The 12,183-nt window shown below is 36.4% G+C and overlaps 1 protein-coding gene across 2 annotated transcripts in view; it reads right to left on the bottom strand.

Moving 5' to 3' along the window:
- Positions 1-12,183, bottom strand: part of SKAP2 (src kinase associated phosphoprotein 2) — a 171,626-nt gene that overhangs the window by 12,061 nt on the left and 147,382 nt on the right. For both annotated transcript variants that reach the window (XM_061414300.1, XM_061414301.1), the window contains exons 10-11: positions 11,245-11,322; positions 5,539-5,651 (exon numbers count right to left, since the gene is read on the bottom strand). In XM_061414300.1, the coding sequence (XP_061270284.1) occupies positions 5,539-5,651; positions 11,245-11,322 (191 nt within the window). The remainder of the gene's footprint in view (positions 1-5,538; positions 5,652-11,244; positions 11,323-12,183) is intronic.

Below are 12,183 nucleotides of genomic sequence, written 5' to 3'. Positions count from 1 at the left end.
TTTCTGGTACGTCTAAAGCCAAAATAGCCCTAGTAACAGAATCTTTACATTTTCACAATGCAAAGCAAATGATCAGTGACAGTTACAATTCACTAATCACTGGAAAAAGTCATAGGAAGGCAATGCCTGAAACTCTAAAAAACGCCCTTTTACTGTATACTAGTGAACACTGACAACCTACATTTCCTGTTTTTGACTTAATAAAAAATGTCTCAAAAAGCCCAAGTCACACGTGTCGTAAACAAGATGAAATATTCCAGGATTCTTAACTCTCTTTATTTTTCTGTTAACAGCAGACAAAGCAGCATGCCTCTTTCATAGCTCTTCTGTCACTAAGTCTCCAAAAGTAATTTATTGCCTTAAAAGTAAGAATAGGAATGTGGTTAGCAATTTACTGGTGAGTGTACAGATTGAAAGATAAACTAATAGCAATGTAAATCCAGAACAGCAAGTAGACTAACATAATCCAAGAGGTATGCAGGGCTATGGAATATGCCTACAGCTATGTAACCTGGATCCTGCTATCAAAATTATAAAACTTTATATATAAATACAATTTTAGGATAAAACTATTAGTTATGATACTATATTTATTTAAGGTGATAACAAAATTGAAATGCAAACCAGTAGAAGGATTTAGCACAATTTTAAACAAACTGATTCATAAAAATAATAAAAAATAAAAAGATTTTCAACCTCTAATATCATTTTCCCCATCTAATAAATCTGAAACTAGGCTTTGTGTTTCAGAATAACTTCACTAACAAGGCAGTTGTCACTGTTGTTCAGTCGATAAGTCGTGTCCTACTCTTTGCGACCCCACGGACTATAGCACACCAGGCTCCTTGTCCTCCACTATCTCCCAGAGTTTGCTCAAGTTCATGTCCATTGAGTTGGTCATGCTACCTAACCATCTCATAAGAATTACATATTTCACTTTCATTCATCCCTATAAATATCTTTCACTTTAGGGAGGAGGGAAAAAGATTTCAAAATCTCCACTGAACTACCGAAGTATATAAAATGTTTTAACACATTAAAAAAACCAGCAGTGATGTTATATGAAAAGAACTGTAAGCAATAAGTTACAGTCTTGTATTTTTAGGCAAGCAGTATTTGAATTTATTATTAGTGAGGTTAAAAGGTTAAAACTAAGAAAATGCCAGGCACTTTGAAGGAGGGCTGGCTCAGCCAGGGGTCACGTGACAGCTACTAATTGGAAAATGTTAAAAAGGGAAGGGGGAAGGGCAGAGTATCTGCCTTCTCTTCCTTCTTTATTGTAACATTTGATTTTCACCAGAAGAAAAAAAGAAAGAAAGCTAAGATTTGTATAAGTCTCAAAAGAGGCTTGAAATAAATAAATCACCCACAGCAAACACCCCATCGAGGCTTCCTTGCAGTAACAGGAAAAAAAAAAAAACCCGAAAAGGCTGAATTTTAAAATCAAACTATATTAGAGAATTTTAATAAAGCAAGCCTGATTGTCAAACTAGCTAAATTGTTTTGTCATTTACAAAATTAAAATACTCTTTATTATAGTACATGCCATTTTATTTCTTGATTTGCCTAAATATTTATATTGAAAAGAATGAATCTTTTCTTAAACTATCTTGTGTGCCTTTTTTAAAAGACTGTTTTCAGAACTGACAATTTTCCAGAAGGTAAGTCAAATCAATGATAATTATATACTGCAAACTATAGATCAGTTAATTATAGAAAGCAACTTGTATTTCTTTGAAATCTTTTAAATGATATTTTTTATTAGACAAGTCATGGAACTAATTTTTTTAACTAAGTACACATTTTTTATGTCTCTATAAATATTGTTAGACTCCTTAAAATGCATTCTTCCTTAAGTACACAATTTTTACATTTAATTCAGAATGATGAAAAGAATTTTCATGATTAATGCTTATACTTTACTGACATGAGATAGGAAAGTAATAACCCATAGCTAGATTTAAAGTGGGATTTATGACATCATTTTGCTTGTGCACATTAGCTGCAATTACCTGCACCACTCATTCTGAGCCACTAGATGGTGTAAAAAAGAAATTTAAATAGTAAAATTTCATTTCATCACCAAGAAATCTAAATACAACTCTGAGAAAGATTAAACAAATTTCTAGGTATATAATAATGCTAGTGATTTGTATTATCTACTGTACTTTAAAAAAAAATCTATTAATACATAGCATCAGCTCCACCTTGATCTAGAAACAAGTCCTTTTGAGCAATGTTTTCTCTCTCCTAAGGACCTTGAGATCTGAATTTATAATGATACTCAGCACACAGACTGCTGTCATCATTCACGTATTAAACAAATTTATGATATTAAATTATGGTCTACGTTTGCCAGAATTTTGATAAAAACTGGAAGACAAAGCAAATATAAAATTAGAGAATCAGCAGAGGTTCCTATCTGAACTCACCCCAAGCCAAATGGGGAAGTAAAAGTCTTCACAAATATATCCTGAACCTCAAAGCAACCTGACAACAAATAGCTAAGATGCTCATTAAAAGCCCTGAATGTGTTCAAATTCCACTGAGAGAAAGCTCAGTGTCCTTTCTTTCACCCTCACTAAGACCAACCTGGTTGATTCTACTAGGTCCACAGCTGGGTAAATATGGGTATTTACTCATCCAGCCAATGGTGACAATGTGCTAGCTAAAAGTCTTGTCTCTTCTTTCAAAAAGCAAAATGAGTTCCAGAAAAAAATGCCCACCTCCAGAAGGCATCTCAGGAAATGCTGACAGTGGAACTTTAAACCATGTGAAAGGTTGATAAAGGAAGTATTTTTGGTCAGCCCAAATAACAGCATTTAGAAATTTTAGATGGGAGACTATTCTCCCTATGCATGACTTTGAGCAAACTCCAGGAGACAGTGAAGGACAGGGAAGCCTGGAGTGCTGCAGTCCATGGGGTCACAAAGAATCGGACACAACTGAGCAACTGAACAACAACAACAATATTCTTATGAGCCAGACTTTAACCATTTAACTTAACTTTACGACGTGCATGCGTGTGTGTGCTAAGTTGCTTCAGTTGTGTCCAACTCTGTGCGACCCTATGGACTGTAGCCCACCAGGCTCCTCCGTCCACAGGATTCTCCAGGCAAGAATACTGGAGTGGGTTGCTGTGTCCTCCTCCAGGGGAGTCTTCCCAACCCAGGGATGGAAACTGCGTCTCTTATGTCTCCTGCATTGGCAGGCAGGCTCGTCACCACTAGCACTACCTGAAATTACCATCTCCACAGAACGGGTTTGGGAGAAAAGGAATTACTTCCCCCAGAATCCTACATATATGATACACACCCATAACTGTACTTTCAATTTACCTTCACAGAAAATGATTTTCTGAGGCAATGGCAGAAATAAGACAAGCCTACCGGGGCGCTTGCTTCACAGCCTGTCCCAGAGGCTGGTACTCTGAGGCTTTCAGCAACAAAGACAACTTGGTTCATAGGAAAGCTTCAGGAACAAACCCAGATGGGCTTTGTAAGTTTCATATTTTACCACACACATATAATGGCTGCATGCCATTTATCCCTATAGTCTGAAATTCCGAGTGGAAGCTAATCAACCTTTTAATTTTATATGCAATTTTACACACAATTGAATTTTATGCAGCTAAACTGGTGAAAGAAACTGTGAGCTAAGTAAATTTGAGGAATGATTCCAAGAAAGTTTCTTGTCAAGAACTGAAACTAATCAGTTTGCTTTCTATATTAAGTAACTGACTCAAAAAGCTGTGATTTTTTAACACAGGACTATTGAATGCTCTGTAGTAGGCTTAGTCCAACGGTTGTGACATGGCTGTTTATAGCTTCTAAGAACTGAAAGTATCCTTCTAAAAAAACAAAAAGTTTACATTAGTGAGCGGAGGACTATGAGAAATAAGGAACAGGTCTTACTTGAGCACCTGAATTAACAATGATCACAGCGGACTATATTTACTTACTATTTTCATCCAGTAATCTATAAGTGTTTATATCTCATTTCTTTTGAATTCCTGCCTAGAATGGGCCCTTGCATATTTTAGGTACTTTATGATGGTTACAAATTAAATACAAGTAAGGAAAGAAGGCGAGTGGGGGAGAAGAGAGGGGAAAAGGTAGGAAGATTGATAAAAGCACTATAAAAAAAACAAGAGCAGAAAGCCCTGGTCTGGGAGTCAAGATGCCTGGTTAAAGGACTGGCTCTGGCACTTTCTTGACACAAGTTCACTTATCTGTGAAACCGAGGATAGACAGACGAGCGCAAAGGTCTCTCACTCAAATGTTCTATGATTCTCTGTGTATGATTTTATACACCAGTCAACCAGTGTTTAAATTCAATAAGTGATCTTATTTCCAAATTCTCTTCTGTATTTAATAAGTCATACTACCTTGCCGAAAGGTTAAAAATATTTCTCTAATAGGGACTGATGTTGAAGCTGAAACTCTAATACTTTGGCCACCTCTTGCGAAGAGCTGACTCATTTGAAAAGACCCTGGTGCTGGGAAAGATTGAGGGCAGGAGGAGAAGGGGACAAAAGAGGATGAGATGGTTGGATGGCATCACTGACTCAATGGACATGAGTTTGAGTAAGCTCCTGGAGTTGGTGATGGACAGGGAGGCATGGCGTGCTGCGGTTCATGGGGTCGCAAAGAGTCAGACACGACTGAGAGACTGAACTGAACTGAATCAACAAAGAACACTAAACTTCTAAACTTAAAATTTATGTAATGTTTCTCTACCTATATTTAAATAGTTTTTATATATTGTTTGTTTCTAAAGTGGCCTCATGAAGCAGACTGAGGAGAGAGATTTTTAATCCCCATATTATAGCAGGCAAAGTTAAAACATGAAAACTAAAGGAACTCACACATGTCTTGAGAAGTGTAATCAAGTAAGAACCTCGACTTTTAGATAGATCTAAGGACAGAAAGATTTTGAATAATCTAGTATCTTAAGAGGCAGAAACAATGATTTTTTTTAATACAGGAGGATGAGTTCATAGCAATACACTTTGCTATTATGTTTACAAATACAATTATGCTAAACTTAAAAAAATTACCTACACCTGTCTGAATAGAAGAGTATTGCTTTTAAATTGTCGGAACACCCAATGTATTTACATAAAGATGAAAAACTTGTTCTATAAACAGTGTTTCCAGTAGTGAATGGCAGACAAAATCAGAATAAGCACACAGAAGAATAAAAAGGAAGAGGAAAGGAAGACATAATAAATAACCTAATACCTTACAATGTTAACTTTCACATAAGTATATTGTTTCTGGAGAAGGCAGTATGTGGATGGGAGCCAAAAGCTGAAGTGATAGGTAAACACACTGTTAAGTTGAATCCTGTTATCTGATTGTGTTTAAAATTTGATTATATTTCACTTGACAAAATAATTAATTATGGTGAACTCCCAATTGTTAACACGGATCTAGAAGAATTCCAGTTGGCATTTTTCCCCAGTGTCCTCGATCCAAATGGATGAAATTCACCCTTTCCACCCTTTACAGTTGTCATACTGGTGTATCTGCTTACCTTGCTAAGAATGTAAATCACATCACCACGTTTAAATGACAATTCATCAGAAAGAGCTCCTGTGCAGTCCCACAAACCCTGGTAAAAATTAGCATAATCGGTGCTTTTATCTCCTGGGAAGAAGAAAGAGAAAACAAAAGTTAATTTTCCTGTAATGGGCCCTCATTTTTAAATGAACCAATAGTAGTTAAAGGGCCAAAATGGTCTTAAAAAAAAAATCTGTCCTCATTAAAAGAACACTTCATTACATCCACACAAGATTTCTACTTCTTGCTCTCATCTAAGGACCCTTTTCAAAAAGATCTATTTTGAATGTCTCTTTTTTCCTCTCTCCCTCTCTTGTTCTTACCTAAAACTTGCAACTGCAGTAAGTTTCTTCAAACAAAGTTACTTCCCACTTATTTTCTATAACAAACCTAAGCCCACCTGCAACATGTTTTGAAGGTAAGTCAGCCTCCCTGCATAATAAGCAATATGCATGAGATATGATAAACAGGCTGTGAAATAAGCACTGGACAGAACTGGTACTGAAACTGCAGAAATAAGCACTGGGCATAAGAATAATAATAATAAAGGAGATAAGATATAAACATAAACAAGATAACACACAAAAAAATTTTTTAAAGTTTTTTAAAATGCAAAGCTAGTTAAAGGAAGAGAATAAACTGAAAGTAATCTAACAGATAATTCCCGCTCTTATCTTTGAGGACTTTTGTATCCAAAGCCTCTCAAAGTTGTTTCCAAACTATTTTAGCAACTTTGAAATTGCCAGTGCTGAAGGTGCATTTTTCAAGATTTCTGTCAGCCCTAGTTTAGGACATTAGACTCTGAATAAACATGCAACATACACTGGAGTTATCAGCTCATCCTTCTCACAGCATAAGCACAATGGATGTGATGTGCTCAAACTGCCATACAGACCATTAACTGATTGATTATTTAGCGCTCTCCATTCTGTAATACCACAATAAACTGGGTAATAAATGCTTTGTCACTTATACAATGTGGGTTGCCTGAAACAGCACAGAGTTAAATACACTGGCTGCTTTTGTTACACTGAGAACTGTTTCCTGTTTTTAATTTCATGATAATTGAGTTTTGATGAGTTAATGCAAAAAGAATGCAAGTAATATCAATAAGATGTCCGTGTATTCACTAACCAGGCAGAACATACACGTGCTGACAACTTCCATCACTGGAATGTCATCTTTGAATTCTGAGGGGATAACTATAGAGATGCATGGTGGATCGGGGTTGTCATCTTAGTTTTGTTATATGACTCTCAAGTATCAGGCTGCTTGGCAATTCCAACACAGTTGGTCATATTAGCGTGTCATGAAGACATTCATCTTATTACACATAGTTTGTGATTTACACAAAGTCTTAGGTTTATTAGAAATTTAAAAAATTCTTTTTAGTATCTGAAACTTTTTTTTAAGCCCAAAAGAAAATCTGAATAATACAGAGTCTATTTAGGAAGTAATACACTACTTTTCCATTATATTTATATTATAAATAAGGACCAGAATATACAACCAGAAAAAATTCTATTATTAAATTTTTTCCCTTATTTTCTAAGGATTAAAAAAAGGGGAAAAGCAAAGGTGGGAGAGAAGGAAGGAGGGAGACAGAGAGACAGACACCTTATTGACTTCGCTCTTGCATGTGGGCACTCATCACTGAAGCCAGCAGGGGCGTACACATGCCTGGGAATCCAACCAAGAACTAAGAACGCTCTGTGGCCACCCTTATTACATTTTTCCCCTCAAAGCATGTATTAAGGAAATTCTGTGAATGGACACTAGAGGGCACTCTGGCTGGACAGATCACTTTAAACATTGTCAAAATTTTTTTAGAAAAAAATTACTTAATAATAAAGTGACTGATTTCCTTTAAAAACCACTTATTTAGACAAATAGGGATTTAGAAGTTGAAACATTCTAGTCAGATTAAATCAACTGCTAACTGGGTCAAATGTTGCGCCCCGTGCAGTCCGTCAGTGTCAGTTTAGAAGTCAAGGAATTAGAGCAAAGAGAGGATGACATCATCTCACAGGGGAGGCCCTCCCCGACAGCCACTGGCCAGGAGGTAAAAGGATCTAAATAGCTGGTTACCCCTATGGAGGCTCCTGTGTGTTCCCCATGCTGCTCAGCCTTAGGCTCAACCCCAAAAGGTTGAAGAAAGGAAACTTGGGCTAAAAACAAGAGAAGTTCTGGCTTAGCTGGAGCATCCCAGTGGGTTCTTCAGCTGTTCAGCCTGCTGCCTGCTCTTTTCCTTTTTCAGATTCTCTCAGAACAGTTTTTCATTCAGGAGATTTTCAAAAGGTAGGGTGGTGGGGAGAAGGAGAAAAAAAAAGTATATGGTGATTTCTAACACATAATCCTGATCACTTTGGGGTCTTTCTTCCCCTCGATGCACTTGGTGAAACCCTCATTAACACTAATGGGAGTTACAGGAGCGCAGGAGGGGAAGAGAGACCCCCACCATGCGCAAGATGCATTGCTCCCGAGATGTGCATCATGGGCATTTCATTAAATCTCACTGCTGTAAAGAGGCAACAGAGCCAGCGATCTGGCAATCCTGGGAACAAGAGGCATTTTCTACTTTGCTTTCTGCCATCTTGATGATGATGTTATCCAAAGACCAACCTCATTTCTATGTCCCATATGTGAGCTCTGTTAAAGAATAATAAGTTGTTTATGTCACGTGGCTACATGTACACACAATTGACTATTCTTTCTATTTCAGCATGCAATATTAGTTATGATGTAGAAGAATCACAACTGGGGAGAAAACCTGGCAGTGTATGGCAGCCTTAGTCTCTTTAAGAAAGCAATGTCAAAATTCTTAGTATAAATTCTAGACATAAAAATTAAGAACTATCTTGTTCCTTAGAGAGCAGCAAGCTCCTCCGGTTTACTTTTCTAATTTTTTTTTCTGTACTAGATTTTTATTCATTTCCTTGTCAGTGCATTTTTTTCTTTTTATAATTTATTTATTTTTAATTGGAGGATAACTGCTTTACAACATCGTGTTGGTTTCTGCCTACTATTCTAAATTTTAAGTGTGGCTAAACATAAACAAAAAACCGCACATTGATATCCTTGGAAGCACTGTGGGTTCACAAAGGTTAACACCACTTATACACTGAAAAAATAACCCATGTGAGATGTGTTTTTACAAACAACAACAAAAAATGGAATGGAGTACAATGTCATAAGCCATCAATAAGCTTACTTTCTGAATACAACTTAAATCTGTTTAGTTGTTTTTACTGCATATATTAATTTTTATATTCTAAATTAGTTTTCCTATTCTATCCACGTCATGACCGACATCTTCAAAATTACCAAAAATAATCATCTCCTTATGTTTCTTGTCCTGAGAGGCATATATGGTTAAAAGAAGAAGGTAAAGAAAGAAAATAACATTCTAAACTAGCCAGCTTGTGAAAGATTTAAACAATGTACTTGCACCTGTAAGTTAAACTAGCAAAAACAGAACAGTGGGCAATAAAAACAGAACTGTTACGAAAGTATAAGCTAAATGTTGAAGATATTTAGTTTTGCAAAAATGAAAAGATTTTAAAAACATGATGACAATAGATGAAACACACAATGATAGATAATGAAGAATGTCTTCTTGAGTAGTGTTAAAGGTTTAAAAACTATTTTAGAGAAATAAGCATATTATACAAAGTTCAAAAAAATCACACGGAATCTTTTTTTCATATATATAAAAATATATGCAAGCTCTATAAGCTTAAGCATGAAAAGAACTTGTAAGAAATATAAGATTAATTCTGTTTTTGCATACATATTTCACATTAGTCTGAAAAAAAATTTTTTTTTTTACTAAAATCAGTCAATGTGAAAAATATATAACATTCTTGAGTAAGGTTAGAAGTTCACATCATGTGATGCTCAGCAAGATAGTAATACCCTTGTCAACTCACTGCCCTGCACAGCAAACAAACTTCTAGTGTTACATCTTTGACAGCCTGGGGAGAGCAAAGGTCACTGCTATGCAAAAGCATTAAAACTGTTGCTTGAAAAGAATTTCATGTCACTAAAGATAAGAATTATTGCAGTGCTTTATGGCTATTGCATGAAAAGCTAGATCTCCTTATTGCATTCCTTTGAGGAAAAACTGATTTGTTTTTCCTTCCCTCAAAGGCAAAAATTTGGGAGAGAGTTACTTTAAAAGGATTTTTGAAAAATGCAATTGCTTTAAACCAAAACACTATATTTATGGGAAGAATATCTGTATGTGTCCAGTTTCCACACCTACACTGAAATTTAAAAAAGAAAATGACATGCTTTTAGCAGAAGCTTCATGATAACAAAACATATGTACTTCCACTGCCATTGAATGTCATCCTCAAGGTTTTGCTCAGACATGGTGTTTATAGCTGCATTTTGCAGGAACAGAGGACTCACATCTAATGACTTCGTCCTCACTTCCTTTCTGAAAAAAGCACACCCAAACCTCTTGCACCAACCTGTTCCTGCTTTCCTGTCCAGGTCCGGAAGTCAGGCCTCTGTTTCCTTTCCACATGTCACAGTAGGAAGGACTCTGGAAAGCTACTTCCTGAACACACACTTCTTGTCCACCCTGCCCCTGACAGCTTGAAAGAGTGATGTATGGCCATATCAGCAAGGGGAGGCGACCCCCATCTATAGCTCTTTGCAGGACATGGGATGATATGGCAGACCTTGCCCCAGCTGACATGTGGCTATGAAGAGGTGTAAAGTCCTGATAAGAAGGCAGTCCTTCTCTTCTTTCCGTGTAAAATAATTGCTGATTTATCAAAACTAACCCCATGCCTGCACTACAGATATGGTTTATCTCCTGCTATTTGGAAATAACAACCAGCAAGAAAACTTGCTTGCATCATGTGATTCTGTACAGAGCATATATAGCTATTTTTCCAGTCTCAGTCATAATTAGCACTTGGGGCCATGTGCCAAGTGGAAATGGATAAGTGGAATATCCTTCCTAGCCTTCTAGGCCACCAGTGTCCTTTTCCCATTTTTAAGCTGCTGTCACTGGACTCTGGCATTTCTTACCCAATTCATTTGCTTTCTGTGTTAATCATATGCAATGAAGATATGCATGGCCAACATTTAAACAGGCTGCAGATCAATTAGCGGTCTTAAGTTTATCTGATTTTTATCAAAGAAGACAGAGCTGTGGGTCGATTGTCAGAGCCTGTGTCAAGTTGACCTTTTCAGAGATGTCTACATTGCTAGTCCCCTGGGCTACTTGTTGTCCCCTGTTAGTCTCTGAATGGCAGAAGTCTGTTCTGCTCAAGCACAAAGTATACACAGATGTCTATATTACATTCTTATAGGTTTGACAGCAACTGCATGTTGTATCTATAAACTGTCCTTTAGCAGTGACACTTCCTCAATGATGATAAGCTAATTTATGCAACTAAATCTCCTTTGTGCAGAAATGAAAGCTAATTGAGTCATTACAAAGTAATTCAGGAAGGAATACCTTGTATAAATTGGCTTACTTTATAAATCCTTCTCAAGTGGTTTTCATGCATCCTAAATGGGTCTAAGCAGCTTATCAGCCATAAGAGATCCAGACCCAAGGACCCAACCGCAGGGAGCTGAGGACACATCTTTAGAGTAGGGAGAAAGTGATGAAAAGGAAAGTGAACAAGACCAAAATAAGCTTTTCCCACCAGCTCATTACCTGTGGTGTGGTGAACACTGTCCTGACTCATCTTCCTTTGTCCCTCCACTTTCACCAGAGCTCCGTCCTCCTCCTCTTCTGTAAATAAACAACAAATGGAACACTGAAGTCCAGTACGAACAACGCAGTACTCACCCCATCTTAAGAGCAAAACTAAAAGTTTATAACACATAAATATTCCTTTTCAAAGAAGGAAACCACTCAACATCCACATTCCTCTTTCAATAATCTAAAGCTGAATAAATAAACCTATAGCTATATCCAAATAGCAACCTGACCAGTTGACTTGATAAAATTTAAGGTATGTACTAACGTTTCACATATTTTGTTTTAAATGCTCTCAGAAAATCATCTGGAACAATCTTAAATCCAGAAAAGCCCTAAAAATCCAGTAAAATGATACCCAGCATTATATGGATTGACCACATTATACTGTGGCATGAATACCACACAGAATTAAAATCACTGTCCCTAAAACATCAACAGAACAGAGAAAATGTGTGATATAAAATAGTTAACCTATAAGTCATTCATGGAGTATCAGATACTTCAGATACTTACAGAGACATACTAGAATGATCCTCATCCTTCAAGGTAATTCCCCCCAAATTAGACTCGGGACCTACTATGTGTCATACACTATAACAGATGTTAGGATTTTATAGATAAACCATTTTAAATCCTTATTTTACAGAGAAATAAATTGAGGCTCAAAAAGGTAAAGAAACTTTCAATGTTTGTTATTCAAATTTAGATTTGTGATTCCAAAGTCCATATTCTTTATCCTGATATGTTCAAATATATCCTTATATTATCTCTACACTCCCCCACCACACTCCTTCTTCAAGTTATAGGAGGAAGAAAATGATATAAATGAGAAGAGTTTTAAACAAAGTCAGTAGGCTATTTAATTCTTTAACTCACAAAGGAATATTTATC

The sequence above is a fragment of the Bos javanicus genome, chromosome 4 (genome assembly GCF_032452875.1).
Source record: "Bos javanicus breed banteng chromosome 4, ARS-OSU_banteng_1.0, whole genome shotgun sequence".
Taxonomy (NCBI): Eukaryota; Metazoa; Chordata; class Mammalia; order Artiodactyla; family Bovidae; genus Bos; species Bos javanicus.
Note: the sequence above shows the minus strand (reverse complement) of the source record. Positions and strands in the feature narration are given on the sequence as shown.